General features: G+C 43.2%; 1 protein-coding gene across 2 annotated transcripts; it reads right to left on the bottom strand.

Annotated features, from left to right (window-relative positions):
- Positions 1-1842: 1842 nt before the first annotated feature.
- Positions 1843-17207, bottom strand: LOC118084628 (regucalcin). Of its 2 annotated transcripts, XM_035114255.2 has the most exons (8): positions 14648-17207; positions 12143-12286; positions 9633-9798; positions 7548-7730; positions 5328-5543; positions 4459-4590; positions 2649-2803; positions 1843-2141 (listed from the first exon to the last, which is right to left on the bottom strand). In XM_035114255.2, exons 3-8 carry the CDS (start codon positions 9793-9795, stop codon positions 2091-2093), a joined length of 900 nt encoding a protein of 299 aa, XP_034970146.1. In that variant the 5' UTR covers positions 9796-9798; positions 12143-12286; positions 14648-17207; the 3' UTR covers positions 1843-2090. The 2 variants fall into 2 exon arrangements, with proteins under 2 accessions (XP_034970146.1, XP_034970145.1); XM_035114254.2 differs by lacking the exon at positions 12143-12286.
- Between the last annotated feature and the right edge of the window lie 2 nt (positions 17208-17209).

The following is a 17209-nucleotide window of genomic DNA, read 5'->3' as shown; positions in this document are numbered from 1 at the left end:
AGTAGCCCCATATAGCATTGCTCTGCTAGCTGTGAAGAAAAGGGGGGAGGACTCTTTCAAACCTACTCGTTTGATGCCGTTGTCATTTTTGGTTGGCTTGTTGCTTACATGACGTCTATCCAATTTTCAACCCTCCCACATCCCATTCCAGAGATAAACGCAGCAACCTTTCCTTTTCTTATAACCTCTTCCTCCTTTACAATGAGTTCAAAGCAAAACCAAGCTCAGTTATGACTGGCAGGTGCTTCTCAAAGCAAGCTTTGCTTCCTGCAGCCGTGGATTGTGGATTGCCAGTAGGATTTGTTACAGTAGGAACAGTTAACCCTGCTTCCCTTATGCCATGGACCCGAATTAAATACCACCAGCACCCCACTTTGTTTCTTAAAGGACTGTATTGTATAACACAGGGATGGTGAATTTGTGGTCCTCCAGATGCAGTCAGGCTCCAAATCCCATGAGCCCTGGCCAGCATGATCAATGGTCAGGGCTGATTATTTTACTCCAGCAACATCTGAGGTTCCCCAGCCCTGATATAATGTATAATTCAGAAGTAATTCAGGAAAAGAGAGGCTACCAAGGTGGACACTATTTCCCAAACCTTTGTTATCAGGAGTACACTTGTTTACAGAACTATATATGTAGGCATTCTTAACTCTTACAAACGTATCTTCTTGTGTGCATGTTGTCCACCCGCTCCCAAAATAATGGGACACACATTCTCCTGCAATGGGGTGATAGCCAGTCAATGTTTCCTCCAGTGTCCTGCCCTTTCCTGTGCCCAGTCGGTCAATGTTCAGGCATGGAACCATGATCTCTGGGCTATGATGTTGCTTCTCCTTACCTGCCAGTGGCAATGCAGGCTGTGTCAAGGAAGCCTAAGGTTGCCCTTAGAATGATGTTGCATATATCCAGGGTGGAGTCAATGCTACAGGGTGACAGAGTGGCAGATGAATCTGGTTTAATTTTCCCAAGGTGCTCCTCAACGCCCACTTGAAGAACATTAATGTGCTTTCACGCACAAACTGATAGGCTGTGTGGTAGAGATCCATAGAATTGTAGAGAAGGGACCCAGAGGGTCATCTGGTCCAACCCCCCGCAAGGCAAGGTTCAACCAGACAACTACTAACTCTTCTCCTTAAATAGGAATGGACTCCTATCAGCCCAGCCAGCATGGCCAATGGTCAGGAAGGATGGGAGTTGTAATCCAGCAGTCATGGATCCTACATCTGTGTTTTAGACAGATGAATGATATTTCGTGGCCAAAGCAGGTGTGTGATATTTTTCGGAAATGCTACACAGCCAGAACTGATATGCAATTGGTGGAGTTAAACAAAGAAGCCAACGTTTTTCACTTACTAGAACATTGGGCAACCGTCATGGCACAGCCACATGTTATTCGGGAGGAAATCAGGAGGCAGAAAAAACACAGTTGCACAAGCCAAGAGGTTCCCGCCATCAGAACACTCTGATGGCAACTTCAGTTATCCGAACCTAAAGAATTATGACCATACCTTGCTACGGTACATGCACGGCTGATTCAGATATCCGAACAGCCGGAGTTTGCCCACATCCTTACTTGTTTCTGCTTTGCTGGTTGACAACAGCCATTTTCGAGCAGAAGCCATGGAGGGAGGGAGTGGGGAGAGAGACTGAACAAATCAGATTTTTACTTTTTCTCCCTTTCACTGGTTGGCTGCAACCATTTCAGGAATAAACCATGGAGAGAGAGAGATTAGAATTAGAAATGTTCCCCTAGGAATCCATGAACATTGTCAGCTCGTTATGTGAGCACTCGCCTAACAAACGATTTCCTGAGAACATTATGTGTTCGGAAAGCGGAACCTGCATACATTTCAAACTTTATTAGGAAATAATCAATTTTCATAGAAGAGGAGAAAACATTGTTTTTCTAGTTGTTAACAAAAAGGCCAATTTGGCAAAATACAAAATCTATATTAAATGTTTGGAGGTTATTTAGCTTGGCTTTTTGTGGCTGTCATCTTGCTGTAGCCGTCAGGAAAGAGATATGCACGTGAATCTTTGACATTTTCTTCTTTCCTGCTCTTGATGAGTGCCTTTGAGAGTAACTGTTAGCCCGCATATGAATTTGGTGGGATTCCTTTCACCCCGAGGCCAGTAATCTGTTAAAAAGCATGAGGGGAAGGATATAAATATGACAACCCAAAATCCCCCATGTGTCTTTGGTTATAAACTCAAAAACTATCCACCCCACCCCACAACAACAACAAAAACCCTAAATGCTTGCCTGCATCTTAATATCATATGTAAGTATATAGGGCAATTGCATTTCTAAATGCAAAGTGCACATATTTCACAGGAGAAGAAAATAAACAACAGCTTTTTATAGGTTTGGCTTGGCACCAAGCACCTCTCTCTCCCACCCTGTTCTTTCTTAGCTGTTTTCTACAGACAACTGGGTCCATATAACTGACACTGATTGGCAGGGTTTATCCAGGGTTTCAGACAGGGAGTGTTGCCCAGCCCTCCCTGCAGATGCTGAGGGCTGACCTGGGAAACCTTCTGCTTGCAAAGCAGATGCTCTCTCACAAAGCTACAGCCCTTTCCCACATGCGTGTGGCCTCAAGTGCACTGGACCCTTTCGTATCCACTGAAAACCACCCAATTACCTTGAAAACGTTGCCAGCTTTTGGCTGCCCTGACAGTGAGGCCTCGTCCAATCCTTGGCTAGCAGATGTGACGTACAGCTCTGAATAATCATTTCCACCAAAACTGCAGGAAGTAGTTTCAGCAACAGGCAGCTTCACGGTCTGGAGACGTTTTCCTATTAAAGTATACCAGTTTTTTCTTTTGGGGGGTTATGCAGAGGATCAATGTGTGTCCCCACCCCACAATTTAGTGTTCGGAGCACAACTCGAAGGGCTCCCCCTTCCCCATAAAACAGGGCTTGCTTAGCATATTCGGAAGTAATTAAAGTAATAAGCATTACTATTTGAAAAACGCCCTATTAAAAGATTGTAATGTCTAGGATTATATAATTGTAGGATAGTCCTGCAAGAATCCTGACAGAATGGATCAATGCCAAAGCGGAGTAAGTCTTGAATGCAAGTAACATTATCATTTTAAAACAAAACAAAACAAAACCCTGAAATGGATGTATGTTCCAGAGTTGCAGCATAGACTTTGAAGAAGGGGTTTTTTTAACGCAAAAATAAGAAAGTAAACAAATAGGTTTATTGTATTGGTTCGTTACACAAAATAGCCTTACTGGGATTCCATCACATTTCAGCTGAATTTCTTCAACTGTTACACAGTACTATTTATGTGAAATTATGATTGTTGCTGGTATGGAAGAGAAACATTTGTAATGTGGAGCATACTGGACAATATTATTTGTCTGTTTTAGCCCAGCATGGCCTACTATGGCTGTGTGTCCGTTCTCTCCCACAGTGCACTCAACTGTGTTTCCACTGCTGGGTTTTAAAACCTTGTTCACACAGTGTTATCCTAAATGCATACTGTATGCACCTTGCACTTTGTTACAAAATACTACGGTTTGATGCATTGTTTCTCAAGCCAGCTTCACCCCAATTAGAGTCCTTAAGCTGCTCTCAACATGTTGGCATAGGGTAAAAACATCCCCACCCTGGTCAACACCTCATGGTTGTATACACAGATGGGAATCAGAATCTGACACTAATGAAGCCACTCTGATGTGAACAGCTGGGGGGAATGTGAACACACCCTGTGACACAATGGCTCTTAAGCGAAGGGAGGTCTTTCCCAGCCCCTCCTACCTGGTGCTTTTAATCAGAGATGCTAGGGATTGAACCTGGGGCAAACCACATTCTCTGCCACTGCACTCAGTCCTCAGTTTTGGGAAAAACACACAAATCTGCACTTTGGTTTATGTAGTTTTTACATTTTCTCAGTTCTTAAAACAAGAGCAGCTTTAGACACCAGGTGTTAATATGCCTTTTTGATTTCCCCTTGCACCCTTGGAGCTGCAGGCTGCCCCATTCATAGAATCAGCTCCACATAAGCAAAGGTTTCCCCAAAGAATCCTGGGGACCGTAGTTTGCCCCTCACTGAGCTACAATCCCCAGCACCCTTCAGAAACTATAGTTCCCAGGCTTTAAATGTATGGTGCATACACAGCCAAATGGATGCAATCCACACACAGAGGTATGCGAGAGAAGCTTTTAATGTTTAATAGATTATTGTATTTTAATGTCTGTTGGAAGCCGCCCAGAGTGACTGGGGAAATAAATAAATAAATAATGATGTGAGCTGTTCGTCACATCATTCGCTTTGAAAAACAACACTACAGGGTTGTATGCAACGTCTTGAGCATTGGGGCATTAAAAGGAGCATGCAACAAACAAAGTCTTCCATGGGACCCTGAAAGGACCCAAGAGGGATCATCGAGATTTTTTAATTAAGACTTTTCTTTCTTCCTCCCACTTTGCAATCGCCTACCTGTCTCGGGGTCTATACGGATCACTCTTCCTCCATTGTAACAAGCCACCCAGAGCTTTCCATCAGAATCAATGCACATCCCGTCAGGGATACTCTCTTCCTTTTCCATCTTGTAAACGCTCCTTCGGTTAGCTGCAGAAAGAAGTTGATGCACATTGTGGACTTAATCACACATTGAACGCTATGCCATGCAAGTCAGCATTCCCCCCGCCCGCCCGCCCCAAAGATTTGGACTTGAAGAAAGCTAAGAAAAACTACAGAAGGATCCACCCAAGAAGTTGATATACGATTACCACTTAAATGGCACTGCATGGGGAAAGGAGTCTTCAAAGGTTTAGTCAGGCAAAAGCAACTAGAAGTGGTGTAGATAGAACTGGCATCACTGATACATTCTATATTTCAGTTCCAGAAAGATTGTGCTATTAGTAAAAACAAACAAACAAACAAACAAACAAACAAACAAAACCTACCTCTATATTAGCCATATTAATCTGTGCTACATATCTGAATATTATATAAATACTGTATGGCAGAATATAATCAAATGAGCTAAATAGACCAGTGGTCTGACTCAGTATAGGCAACTTTCTATCTTAATAGTCATGGCCCCAGTTTGCACATCTCATTAAACCAAACTACCACATTTTGCCTATCTAATGAATATACTTGTGGCTTAAACTTCTGTAACAGGTCATTTTAAAGCCAGACAAGTTATCCCAAAACTGACTCATAGCTACAGGTATTAGAACGATGCAGTGAGATATTCTTATAACAGGTACAGATTTTTGCTCGGTGCTTGGCAGCAAAGCAACTGCACAGAATTTTTAAAATTTATTTTAAGGAACTCAAAAGAACAAAAGCAGTCATACAGAGCTTTCCGGTTTGCAGGTCATAGTCGAAGGCATCCACCGAGTATGAAAGGCTGTCGATGTAATAGAAGGTTCTGTGATCCAGCGACCAATCCAAACCATTGGAGATGTCCACTTTGTCAAAGTGTTTCACTACGGAGTGATCAGGAAAGAGGGTATAGAGGGAACCTTGCTGCCTCTCTAGCACTGCTGGCCGAATCTCCTCTCCCATTGTACCTGCAGGGACCACAACATTCAGGTTAATAGTATCCTTAAAAGACAATAGAGAGCCAAAGATGTGGCACCACGACAGTGAGCGGTCTCCTCTTTAATTCTTCCACCCAGTGAAGCTGAATGTTCAAAGATTCAGGACATAGGGTAGTGTTCAACTGGTTTTTACTCAGAATAGACCCACTAAAATTTAATGAATACACCACATCCACACCACACATTTCAAACACCACAATACCACTTCAAACAGTTGTGACTTCCCTCGAAGAGTTCTGCGAATTTAAGGGTGCTAGAAGTTGTTAGGAGACCCCTACTTACCTTAAAGGTAAAGGTAAAGGGGACCCCTGACCATTAAGTCCAGTCGTGACCGACTCTGGGGTTGCGCGCTCATCTCGCATTACTGGCTGAGGGAGCCGGCGTATAGCTTCCAGGTCATGTGGCCAGCATGACAAAGCCGCTTCTGGCAAACCAGAGCAGCACATGGAAACGCCGTTTACCTTCCCGCTGTAGCGGTTCCTATTTATCTACTTGTATTTTGACGTGCTTTCAAACTGCTAGGTTGGCAGGAGCTGGGACCAAGCAACGGGAGCTCACCCCGTCACAGGGATTCGAACCGCCGACCTTCTGATCAGCAAGCCCTAGGCTCAGTGGTTTAACCACAGCGCCACCTGGGTCCCTACTTACCTTACAGGACTCCAATTTCCAGAGTTCCCTGGGGAGAGGGATTGACTGTGAAACTACTCTAGGAATTGTACATCTGTGAAGGAAAGAGGGGTCTCCTAACAAATCCCAGTAGAAGAAAATACATTTGCTATTTTTCTAGAAAAAGAGGTGCTGGAACTGAGTTCTGGCTGAAAAAAAGCCCTGCTTCTTCACATAGTGGAATTCGCTCTGATAAGACAGTGATGGCCACCAACTTGGGTGACTATAAAAGAAAAAGAAAGAAAGAAAGAAAGAAAGAACCTTATTGGATAACGTTATCAATGACTCCTAGCTACAAATGGATCCTCTTGTGCAGGGGTTCCCAACAAAATTTTCTCGAGGACCCCTCATCGAACCGCTATTGTGACAAGGACCCCCATTAATTCCTAATCCTAAAATTAAAAAGTGAGAGCCAAATTAAGAGTCTTTTTATATTTTATATTTATACGTTTTTTACAGTTACGATTTAGGTTCAATGGACACTGACAAGATCGGTTCGAGAGTCACTGACTTACTTGCTTGAACATCAAATGCATTATCTTCCTCTACATCTGTAGGCCTTTGTCGTTTTAACGAACCACTTTTTAACCAACGGTCCATTTTTAACTACGCGAACTGTAGCTTCCGTGAAAAACAACGCTTTGTTTACAAACACTACTGTTTTGCAAAGAGGCAGCGCACGCCAGGGAGGAGGGAGGGGAATGGAGAAGACAGGGTACCTGCGCAGAAGCGCACAAATTAAGCCGACGCGCACAAAGCATCTTGAGGAGGTGAGCGTTAGTAGAATGCACGCACTGCCTCTTTGCAAAACAGTAGTGTCTGTAAAGCGCCACCTAACGGCATACAGCAGAACTACTGCCTCTATCTAATTCTAGTTTTGCGCTAGACTCTGCTCATGCAGGAAGCGGCCAAAACAAAAAATCTGTTATCATACAAAATATATTTAATATATTTTTTATTCTAATAGCATCTAGCGGACCCCTCTGGCATAGCTCGCGGACCCCTGGGGGTCCCCGGACCACCTGTTGGGAACCACTGCTCTTGTGACATGAAAACTGTGCTCTCAGTTGTTAGGGATATTTATTTGTCAAAGCAAAGTAATCACATGGAACAACAGAAACACTAAGCTGCATCACAGAAGAAGCTGAGGGAAAGGAGAGAGGCGTGTTTTCAGTACAGTACAAGGTTCTGTGAACTGGGGTTGATAGCTACTGTTGGGTGACACACAATGAAGGATCCTAATTCCTTAACGACAAATAAACGAGCTGGAGATCTTCAAGCATGGAGTTGATGGCCATCCAAGCCTACCTGCAAACAGTCTTCCTGCAGGATCCACTTTCCCATCATTGAACCGGTTATTTGATTTATCCAAGTCAACATGCTTAATGCTGGTTACTGACTTATTTTTCCAGTTTAAAGCTGCAAACTGGGTTCCCAGGGTAATAATGTAATCGCCAGATTTGCGGAGACACACACAACTCACTGGAGCACCTGGAGTGGAAACCATGTTTTGGGGCGGGGGAGAAAAGAGAATGAACCACTTGGACAACGTTTTGTTGTTTTTCAAAGGCAGTAAATAAACACATATGTAAAATACATAAAATTAAATACCCTTGTTCACAGCCTCAACAAAGCCAAGTCTGACCCTCTATCCATGCACTACACTGGAACTCAACAATACTTGGCTACTGTAGTGTAATTCATATGGAGTTGCCCAGTTTGGAAGCATTGATTACAAACGCTGCACCAGAAACTTTTGCATAGCTAGAACATAGTCCTACTGTACAAAAGTTAAGAGTCTAATGATTTGAGGACCTCATTGCCCTGGTTATACTCAACCATGTTTCATATAGGCATCAACTGCATGTGGGTATCTATTTGGACTTCTGGAGGGCTTATACTAACTTTAATTTAAGATTCATGTACTGATGGTCACTGCATCCACAATGCAAGCTGATGACAGTTTCTTGTTATAATGTGTACATTTCTATCATCATTGCTGTTTTTCTCTTCTCTCTTTTTCATTGTTTTCGTGTCACCTTTTTTCTTTTTCTTCTCCTTGTTAAATCTATATATATAAATAATGTAGAAGGTACATGTTTGTACTTCCACACCTTTCTCCACAACCGCTTGCCCGATCGCCCTCAAATTTGGCCACAACATTAGAGTCACATGTGGGAGTGTAACCATCCACTTACATTGGTCAGATGACACACATCTGGATTTATGTAAAAATAAATTGCGCCCTCCAGTGGACATCCAGCAAACAAAGGACAAACATACTCCCACAATCCCTCACACCCCGGAGACCATGCCTCCAGCAAGGTTTACATACTAGCTCTACTTTACAGCCTACAGACTAGGCCTCGGCTCCACTTTACAGCCTACACACTAGGCCTCAGCTCTACTTTACAGACTAGACCTCGGCTCCACTTTACAGCCTACAGACTAGGCCTTGGCTCTACTTTACAGACTATCCCGAGTGGAGCCCTGGGTGGAGGTGGGGGGGGAGGGGCCTGAATAGGTCATGGGCTGACCCAGCGTGGGGGGAGTAACAGGGATGACCCAGGGGTGGGGGAGGGGGGAGGGGATATCTCATGGGTCACTACAGGATGGGAGTAATCACAGGAATGAGACACAACAATGGTGTGTGTGTGTGGAAAAAACACATAGTCCAGGGAGGGGGAGTTTCCTGGGAAACAAGGACCCTGAGTCAGGCACAGCAATGTGTACCCAGGCCAGCTAGTTTGCAAATAAAATATTAATGAAACAGAATCCCTTGCTCTACCCACCACTAGCATGTGGCCCCCATAAGGTTGCCCTCTAGGGAATGTGGCCCTCAGGCTGGAAAATGTTTCCCACCAAAGTTGTAGGGCTTACCGTGAACCAAGTTAGCCTGCTGGTATGTGCTGCTCTAATTGCACTGCACTACTCCTCTCCTTTGAAAGCCGGAGGAAACAAAACAGTGGCCGGCAAACCATGAGTGCTGTTTCATATGCGGCCCTAAGCCAGCCTCTGGTCTGTTTCCTCTCAGCTTTGGAAAGGAATGCATGGGGCAGCATGATTTGAGCAGCAGGCACCAGCATGCCTGCCTATTCGCAGTAAGCCACAGTTTGGCTTATCATATTGTGTGAACTATGCAACAGATAGAGTTTGGTTTGTATGCAAATTTAACACCTAATACACAGCTTTCAGTGCCAGAACTGGTCCTAAGAGCTGTATGGGAAGGAATAGTTCCAGAAGTGTGGCTTATCCTACCACAAGTCGAAGGGAAAACCATACCTATGGTCCTTCTTCCTCCCATGTAGCTTGTAAGTCACACGATGATCCTGCCAATCATCTAATTTTTAGATCATTCTGAAATAAATATTCTACTGTGAAACTGTTACTTACCTACAGAAACACTCTGCAGTTCCTTGGTAAGGGAATTCCATCGGTAGACCTTTTTGTCGGTTATATCCACAAAGACAAGCGAACTTTCCTTTTCCTCCCAAACGGGTGATTCTCCAAGTTTGCAGTTGTGCTGCACAACAGACTCAACTTTTACAGAGGACATGGCCTTTGGGGAAGAGAAGCAGCAATCAAGGGATGCAAAGGATGTTTCCCTTCATTCCTACCTGCAGTCAAGTTAAGTTGAACCAGAAACAGATGTTAACTAATCTGCCCCAATCGAAACACACTTACTTGAGCTGTTTTTAGCCCACTTTTTAGCCAAAAAGATTCCCAAGAGTGGCCCTAAAATCACAAGGAAGAAAGTCTCTCACAATCCACAGTTCATGAAATGAATTGCCATAAGGGAAGGGCACAAGCTCAGGTGGCTTTAAAATGGATTAGTCAAATTCACAAGGACAGGTATAGCAATGGCTATTGGCAATGATGTAAATAAAACCAGCAATTTTTATGGCCCAGAAACCTCTCATGGCCAGATACAAAGAACAAACAATAAAAGTTGCCCAAGTCCCTCATCTCCACTTGCAAGCTTCCCAAAGGCTAAGCATCCATTCATACATTTCTGTCACAGACAGAATGTTGCAGTAAAGGACAATACTTTGGAAGAGTGAAAGAAGTAAATGCTCAGAGTTTATGTCTGAACAAATTATGAACTGAGCAAATTCTGCTCAGCAAGCCAAATTCAACCAACTGGCTATGCTCAATCGGAGGCTCACTGTGTCCCTCGTTTTGGGAGCCTGCCTGAGATTACAAAAAACAGGAGGGCTGTTGAGCAAGTGGCGGGATAAAATATGCAGCTAGTGGGCTTTGCTCACCTTTTCAGATCACAAATTTTACAGGTCTGCACAGTGTTGCCAAATATAACTCCTTCTAATATCAAGTTCAGGAAGTGAGAGCCGATAGAAATTGAGCTCAAACCTGACCACTGGGAAATGAAGAGGGAGCTATCAACATGCTCGGCGCAACCTGAGGTATTCTGAGCAACAAAAAAGAGGCAACCTGTCCAAAGGATGGCCAATGAAGACAGCAGGAATCACAGAATTTTCCCTTTCAATTGAAAAGAACAATGGGAAACTGACAGGGGTGCAGAGTAAATGTGCTTGCTTGCATCCCATGGCTCACAAGTGTGACAGGAGGATCCCTGAGGAGAAGGACTTATGGAACAGGTGCACTCAACAATTTGTTATAGGTTCCACTTAACCACTAATGCCTGAACCCACAATGCACGGCAGCTTAATGAAAGCCACAATTATATTTTTCCTGCAGAGCAGAAGAAATTACATTTCTTTTTAAAAAACATAATTTTTAAAAAAATAAATTTATTTCAAATTACAAAAAACCAATACAAAAAATAAATAAATACAAAACCAAAGATATTAACAAAAATCTCTTCCCCCCACACCCTCACCACCACCAACTGTTAACTTCCAGCCTTTTCTCTATTACGCTTTATACTTCTTAGTTCTCATGTATACTTATATATATATTTCTTCCTTTCCTTTTGTTAATTTCTTGAGCCCATTACATGCCTGTTATAGTCGACTTTTTCTACAAAACATGTGAAATATTCCTTAAACATTTTTCAATCTTTATCTATTTTTTCCCAGAATAATCCTTTAATTTCCCCCGTTTTCATCGCCAAATTCTGATATATTATCAATTTGATTTGCCAATCTTCCTTACTTGGTACTCTTTCACTTTTCCAATTCTTCGCAATTAGGAGTCTAGCAGCTGCAGTTGCATACATCATTATGCATCTATCTTTTTCTTTAATATCATCATTTAGTATTCCTAACAGGAATATTTCTGGATCCTTTCTGAAGCAAGTACTTTACTATTTTTTTCAGCTCTTTGGAATTTTCTTCCAAAAAATTCTTACTTTCTTTGCAATGAAACATTTATACACGTCTGGTGGCCTTGCAAAGAAATTACATTTCTTGAGGCTGTATGGTGCCTCAAGATTTTATTTCAGAGTTCCCCTAGCGCAGGCACGTCCAACAGGTAGATCGTGATCTACTGATAGATCATTGGACGTCTGTGGTAGATCACTGGCAGATTGCTGGCTCCCCTCAAAGAAGCTCAACAACTTTGACTCCCCTAAAAAAAAGCCCTAACCCCCTCCCAAATGGGAATTCCCTCCTCCCTGGAAAAAAGCTCATCAACTACATATGATCTGAACCTCCCCCCCCAAAAAAACTGACCTTCCTCCTACTGGGCTTTCCTTCCTAAAAAAAACTCAACAATTTTGACCTGAACCGAACCCCCTGAAAGTGGGTAGATCACCACCAGTTTTTAACTCTGTGAGTAGATCACAGTCTCTTGGGAGTTGGCCACCCCTGCCCTAGCGAACCAGACATTAACAACTATAATTATTTTAAGAAAGCAAATATTAAAAAGAAAAAGAAAAGACAATTGGGGCTGGGAGGAAAGACACAAGAAATAAGCATTCTTACAGAATCGAATAAGAAGTCCTGTTCACAGTCAGCTCAGTCAAACCCCAGTCACAATGTCCAGCAGGGTGAACAACAACCGAGAAAAGTTGTTTCTAAAGGTGCTGCTTCATTCAGCTTTCTTGCTACTAGAGTCTAAGCCAGATACTATTCCAAAAAACACAAAAACCCACCGTCAGCAAACTTATAGCACCCAGCATTGCTAATCTTTAATGAGAACTCCTATCTTCACAGTCAAACATTAGCAAGTTGCTGCTGAGTATAGGTTCTTCCTGTGTGAGTGCACTAATAAGTAGGGCAAACATCATCAGCATTCTCCCCAGGAATGGAGGCAGGACAGACGAGGGGGGTCTGGGTGGAGGAGACAGCAAGATGCAATGATGCTAGTGAAATACAGTCATACCTCAGTTTAAGTATGCCTTGGTTTGAGTACTTTCAGTTTATGTACTCCGCGGACAGGGCAGTCTCGAGCAGGTCGCGCGCCCTGGCGCTGAGGGGCGTAGATCGCTCCGGCGCCCCCACCCTCGCAGGGCACAGCATGGCTTTGCCGCGCAGCGCCCTGCCTACCAGCCCGGCGCCCTGACGCCCGTGCCACCGGGACTCTACCTAGAGCCGGCCCTGTCCACGGACCCATCTGGAATGGATTAATCCACTTTCCATTACTTTCAATGGGAAAGTTCGCTTCAGGTTAAGTACGCTTCAGTTTAAGTACTCTGCGGTTCCGATTGTCTGGAACGGATTAATCCACTTTCCATTACTTTCAATGGGAAAGTTCGCTTCAGGTTAAGTACGCTTCAGGATGAGTACAGACTTCCAGAACCAATTGTGTACTTAAACCGAGGTACCACTGTACAGATGTTCAACGCTAAACATGCAAAATAGTGAGGGTGTTTTAAGCACAGTAGAAACATTCTACACTATGGAAGGCATGCAAAATGTGTTGCTGTTTTGTTTTTTTTTGAAAAAGAAATGAAGATGCAGGCCCATTGTTACCAAGAAAAAAAATGGCTACATGCAAATATATAGAGTACACATTTCAAACAAGTAGTTACACTAAAATCATTTATTGGTGGTTAACTTTTGAGCACAGCAGAAAGTACAAGGGAACTTTTAAAGCAAGATGTACCCTGTGATTAAAATTATGACCACAGCCAGACCCATTAACTGGATTGTTGTTTAATGTATTCTTTTAATCCGTGCTTTTTCCATTTTGTACTGGCACCCACAGCACTTTTATCAAGCTATGAGTACTGGCACCTTGTTGCTCTTTTTTAATTTTAAAAAACCCACTGGTTTTAATAGGGTTGTGATGTTGACTCCAATGGCTTTGAGTGGAGGATATGGGATGTATGTGGGTTTTGTTTTTTGTTTTTTTAAAAAAGTTTATTACTAAACCTCTGTTGCTTCTGCAATCTCCCCACTCTCCCACAAGGATATCATGCCCAAGATGTTTATCTTGCCAATCTTATGCAGACAATTAAGGAAACACATCTGTGTAATAATCGACAGGCCTGATTTTAAAAATTTGTATGTTTTATTGTTTTATGGTGTATTACCGGTATTTGATTGTTTTAATTTAAAACACTTTGATCTTTTTATGTACACTAATTTATACACGAGGTAAAAATAGGAGTGCCAGTGTGGTGTAGTTGTTAAGAACTGGACCACAGGAGACCAGGGTTCAAATCCAGACTCATGCATGAAGCTTAATGGGTAACCCTGGATTCGTCTTGCTCCATCAGCCAACCTCAAAGGGTTGTTGTGAGGAAAAGATGGGGAGGGGAAGAACAATGTATTATTGACTTATTAAATTTATAAACCACCCTTCATCTGAAGATCGCAGGGCAGTTTGCGACGTAAAAATACAAAATGAGAACATGAAAGACATAATAAAAATTCTTTAACAAACCAATAACCCCAACTCCCACAAGCATATTTAAAAAGCCATAGAATGCTCTGTCAGACAAGGGCGAGGTTAAAGAGAAACGTTTTCTTAGGAAAGATATGCAACGAAGGCGTCCCTTGTGCTCATTCAACATCGCTAAATTAAAATTATCTGCAAGGTCGTGCAATGCTGAATCAGCTCGCAAAACTGAGCAAACGATCTGGGGAATTACAGGACTTTTAAAAAGGCAGATTCTCCCCACCCCACCCCGGCCTCCCCAGGTATGTTTGTGAATTCAGTGGAGATTATAATCTGGGCTGGTGCCTGAAGGCTAACCGAGAGCGAGAGAGCAAACAGATACAACGTGGGAGCGTCGAACTGAGATTGATTTCGCAGAGTTCGGGCGCGCAGCGTTCTTTTAAGTAGCATCCCGAAGATATTCTTGAACCCCAGTCCCGGGCAAATCGGGAATCAGAGGGTTCGGATTCCTTTAGCTGGGCCTTTTTCTACATCGAGAAAAAGTTGCGCTCGCTCCCGACAGGCACCATGCGATACTGAAAGAGGAAGGAAGGGGAACTTGGTGCCTGTTGATTCCGGCTTTTTACGCCTCAAGAGAAACTCACCAGCTTTTTTTGCAGGGTGCAGATTCGGCGGGGGGCGGCTCTGCTCACGGCTGGCTTTGGGAAGCAGCGGCGAAAGAAGGCCCGGTTGGCACAGCCAGCCCTTGCAAGCTTAGCTAACAAAACTTGTTCTCTCTCTCTCTCTCTTTTGCATGCTTGCAAAACACTCTTCCCCCGCTGGCGGCCTTGGGCTAAAAACTGGAGTCTGATCTTCTGCTATAGGGAGGTGGGAAAGTAGGGAAGTTTCAAAAAAAGAGAGGCGGGAGCAGGAGAGAGACTAGGAAGGTGGCACAAGGTCTTTTAATATCTGGAAATGTGTGGGGCAAGCTTAGCCCCCCCCCCAACCTGTTTTGAGCTTCAGGATGCAGCGCTTCAATGCAAAGCCATAGTAAAGAGAGAGAGAGGGGGGGGAGGAAAGTAATATTCTGGCTTTATCGCTGGACTCCGTGGATTGTGGCGGGAAAATTCATCATCATTTATTATTTATACCCCGCCCACTCTGAGTGGCTCCCAACAGAATATTAAAAACACGATAAAAATAAAACATTAAAAACTTCCCATAACCAGCGTTCAGTAATGTGAGCCCACAATACACATACGGTACTTTTTCAGGCTCCAACTCTTGGGTCATTTGAGAATGGAAAAGGAGGAAGATAAATAAAAATATTAAAATTACCTTGCCGGAACATTTGTGCATTTCCGCTGGACTTCACTCAAAAGGTTGCGACTTTGTAATTCAGGTGGTTGTTGTATTTTATCTTCATAAACTGCACACACACCCTACATTGTGGTAGGTTAGGGCAGAGCAGAAGCGACTAGGCCGAAGTTGTAACTTCTAGGCCAAAGAGGGCTTTGAACCTAGGCATTTCCTGCCAGAGAAACAACGTAACCTCGCATAACAAGCCAGTTATTATTTATCCGCATACTGCAAAAGGGGGAGCCAAGATGGAGAGCATTTTGCATAAAGTTGCTGTGTTAATTTGAGACAGATTTGCACTTGATCCAAAGCTCACGCTATTCACTATTGTGCTACTGCAGGATCCCAGCTCTTCTTTGACAGGTTTGGGAAGTTTAGGGCACTGCCTCATTTGAATCCTATCCCTCAAGGCCTGGTGCATACTAGTTAATGGTGGGCAAAGGCAGGGGTGGGGTGGTGATCTTCTGTCAGCCAGAGGGCCACTTTCCTGCTCAGGTAGCCTTCTGCAGGCCATATACCTGCCAGGCAGCCTAGAAGCAAAAGTAGGCAGAGTCATGGATGTGACTCATCTTTGTGCTCCAGGTTACATTCTAGCTCTACAGAAGTCAAGAGGTTTACTTACACACACACATCCCACATCACAAATTTCCCTTCTAGGTAAGCAAGAGACAGTATCACTGGTTCATGGATAAGTTCCAGCCAGACAAAACTCTGAAGGATTTGCCCCAGGCAAAATAGAGAAGCTTAGAGGGCTGCAGTTGCACCCAGTGCCAAGGTTCCTCTATCCCTGGGCTAGGACATTTAGACCAAGCAGGATGTTAACTTTAAAAATCACAATCATTAAGGTAATGATTTTATACCTTCCGTCTGTGAGCCGTATATAATTTCAGTAATGAAGGAGTTATACAAAAATGAGGATGTTCCGCATTTACTTCGATTCTGTGTTGCTCAAGAGTGTAAGTGAAAACAATAAATGTCCCATTAATGTTCCACTGAACTACAACATAATGGCATTTTGCCCTCCACCATGTCCAGCTGTCTAGAACTTTGATCTCTCTAGTTAAAACTATTGTAATACTACACACTTCTCTTGTGGGTTCTTTCCACAGGTGGATAAGGGAGAGGTCATTGAAGAGTTAATACATTACCTTTAAGCCTGAACTATGACTGAAAAGCTATCTTGCATGCAAAAATGTAACTTCCATATATTACATAACTAAAGTTAAAATTACAGGGCTGTTGTGACATAGCTAAAAATGGCAAAAACTGAACGTTGTTTTTTGATGTAGAAAGCCATGAGAGAACTTGCAGAGCAAGAATGCCTGGATTTCATTTGTAGGGGGGAGCAATATCTGTTTATGCATGCTTGAGCAAAGAAATTTTGTGGCAGCGTTGTGACATTCTTACTCTAACAATCCCAGCATCGCCACTATGTTATCTGCAATTCAGGTAACATTTCAATTCAGGTAACATTTCAAACATCTGATGATGCATCTTCTATTGATCATTTTAAATGTTTCCAATTTTTTGATACACCATTTAGCGGGAGAAACACCACCTTGAGCTCCTCCTAGAAGTGAAATAAAAATGCAGTAAGTAAAATACTGTGTTGTTCCTTTAGGACGTTCTCCCCCCACCCCACACACCATAAGTCCACCAACCAGAGCCAGATGCAAAATAAGTTTTTGGGAGGGATGGAGAGCCAGATGCAAAATTGTAGCCTGTGGGGTGGGGCCTATTACAGCAATTTATGCAACTAACACACCAGGACAAACTTAAATTTGAAATGACGGGGCCTTAACTGCCCCGTTTGTTTAAACAGCCTTTTTGCTGTCATTGCTAAACAACTGGGAGTAAAGTTCTGAACT

This window comes from Zootoca vivipara, chromosome 4 (genome assembly GCF_963506605.1).
Source record: "Zootoca vivipara chromosome 4, rZooViv1.1, whole genome shotgun sequence".
NCBI lineage: Eukaryota > Metazoa > Chordata > Lepidosauria > Squamata > Lacertidae > Zootoca > Zootoca vivipara.
The sequence above is the reverse complement of the archived record's forward strand: the minus strand, read 5'-3'. Positions and strand labels throughout refer to the sequence as shown.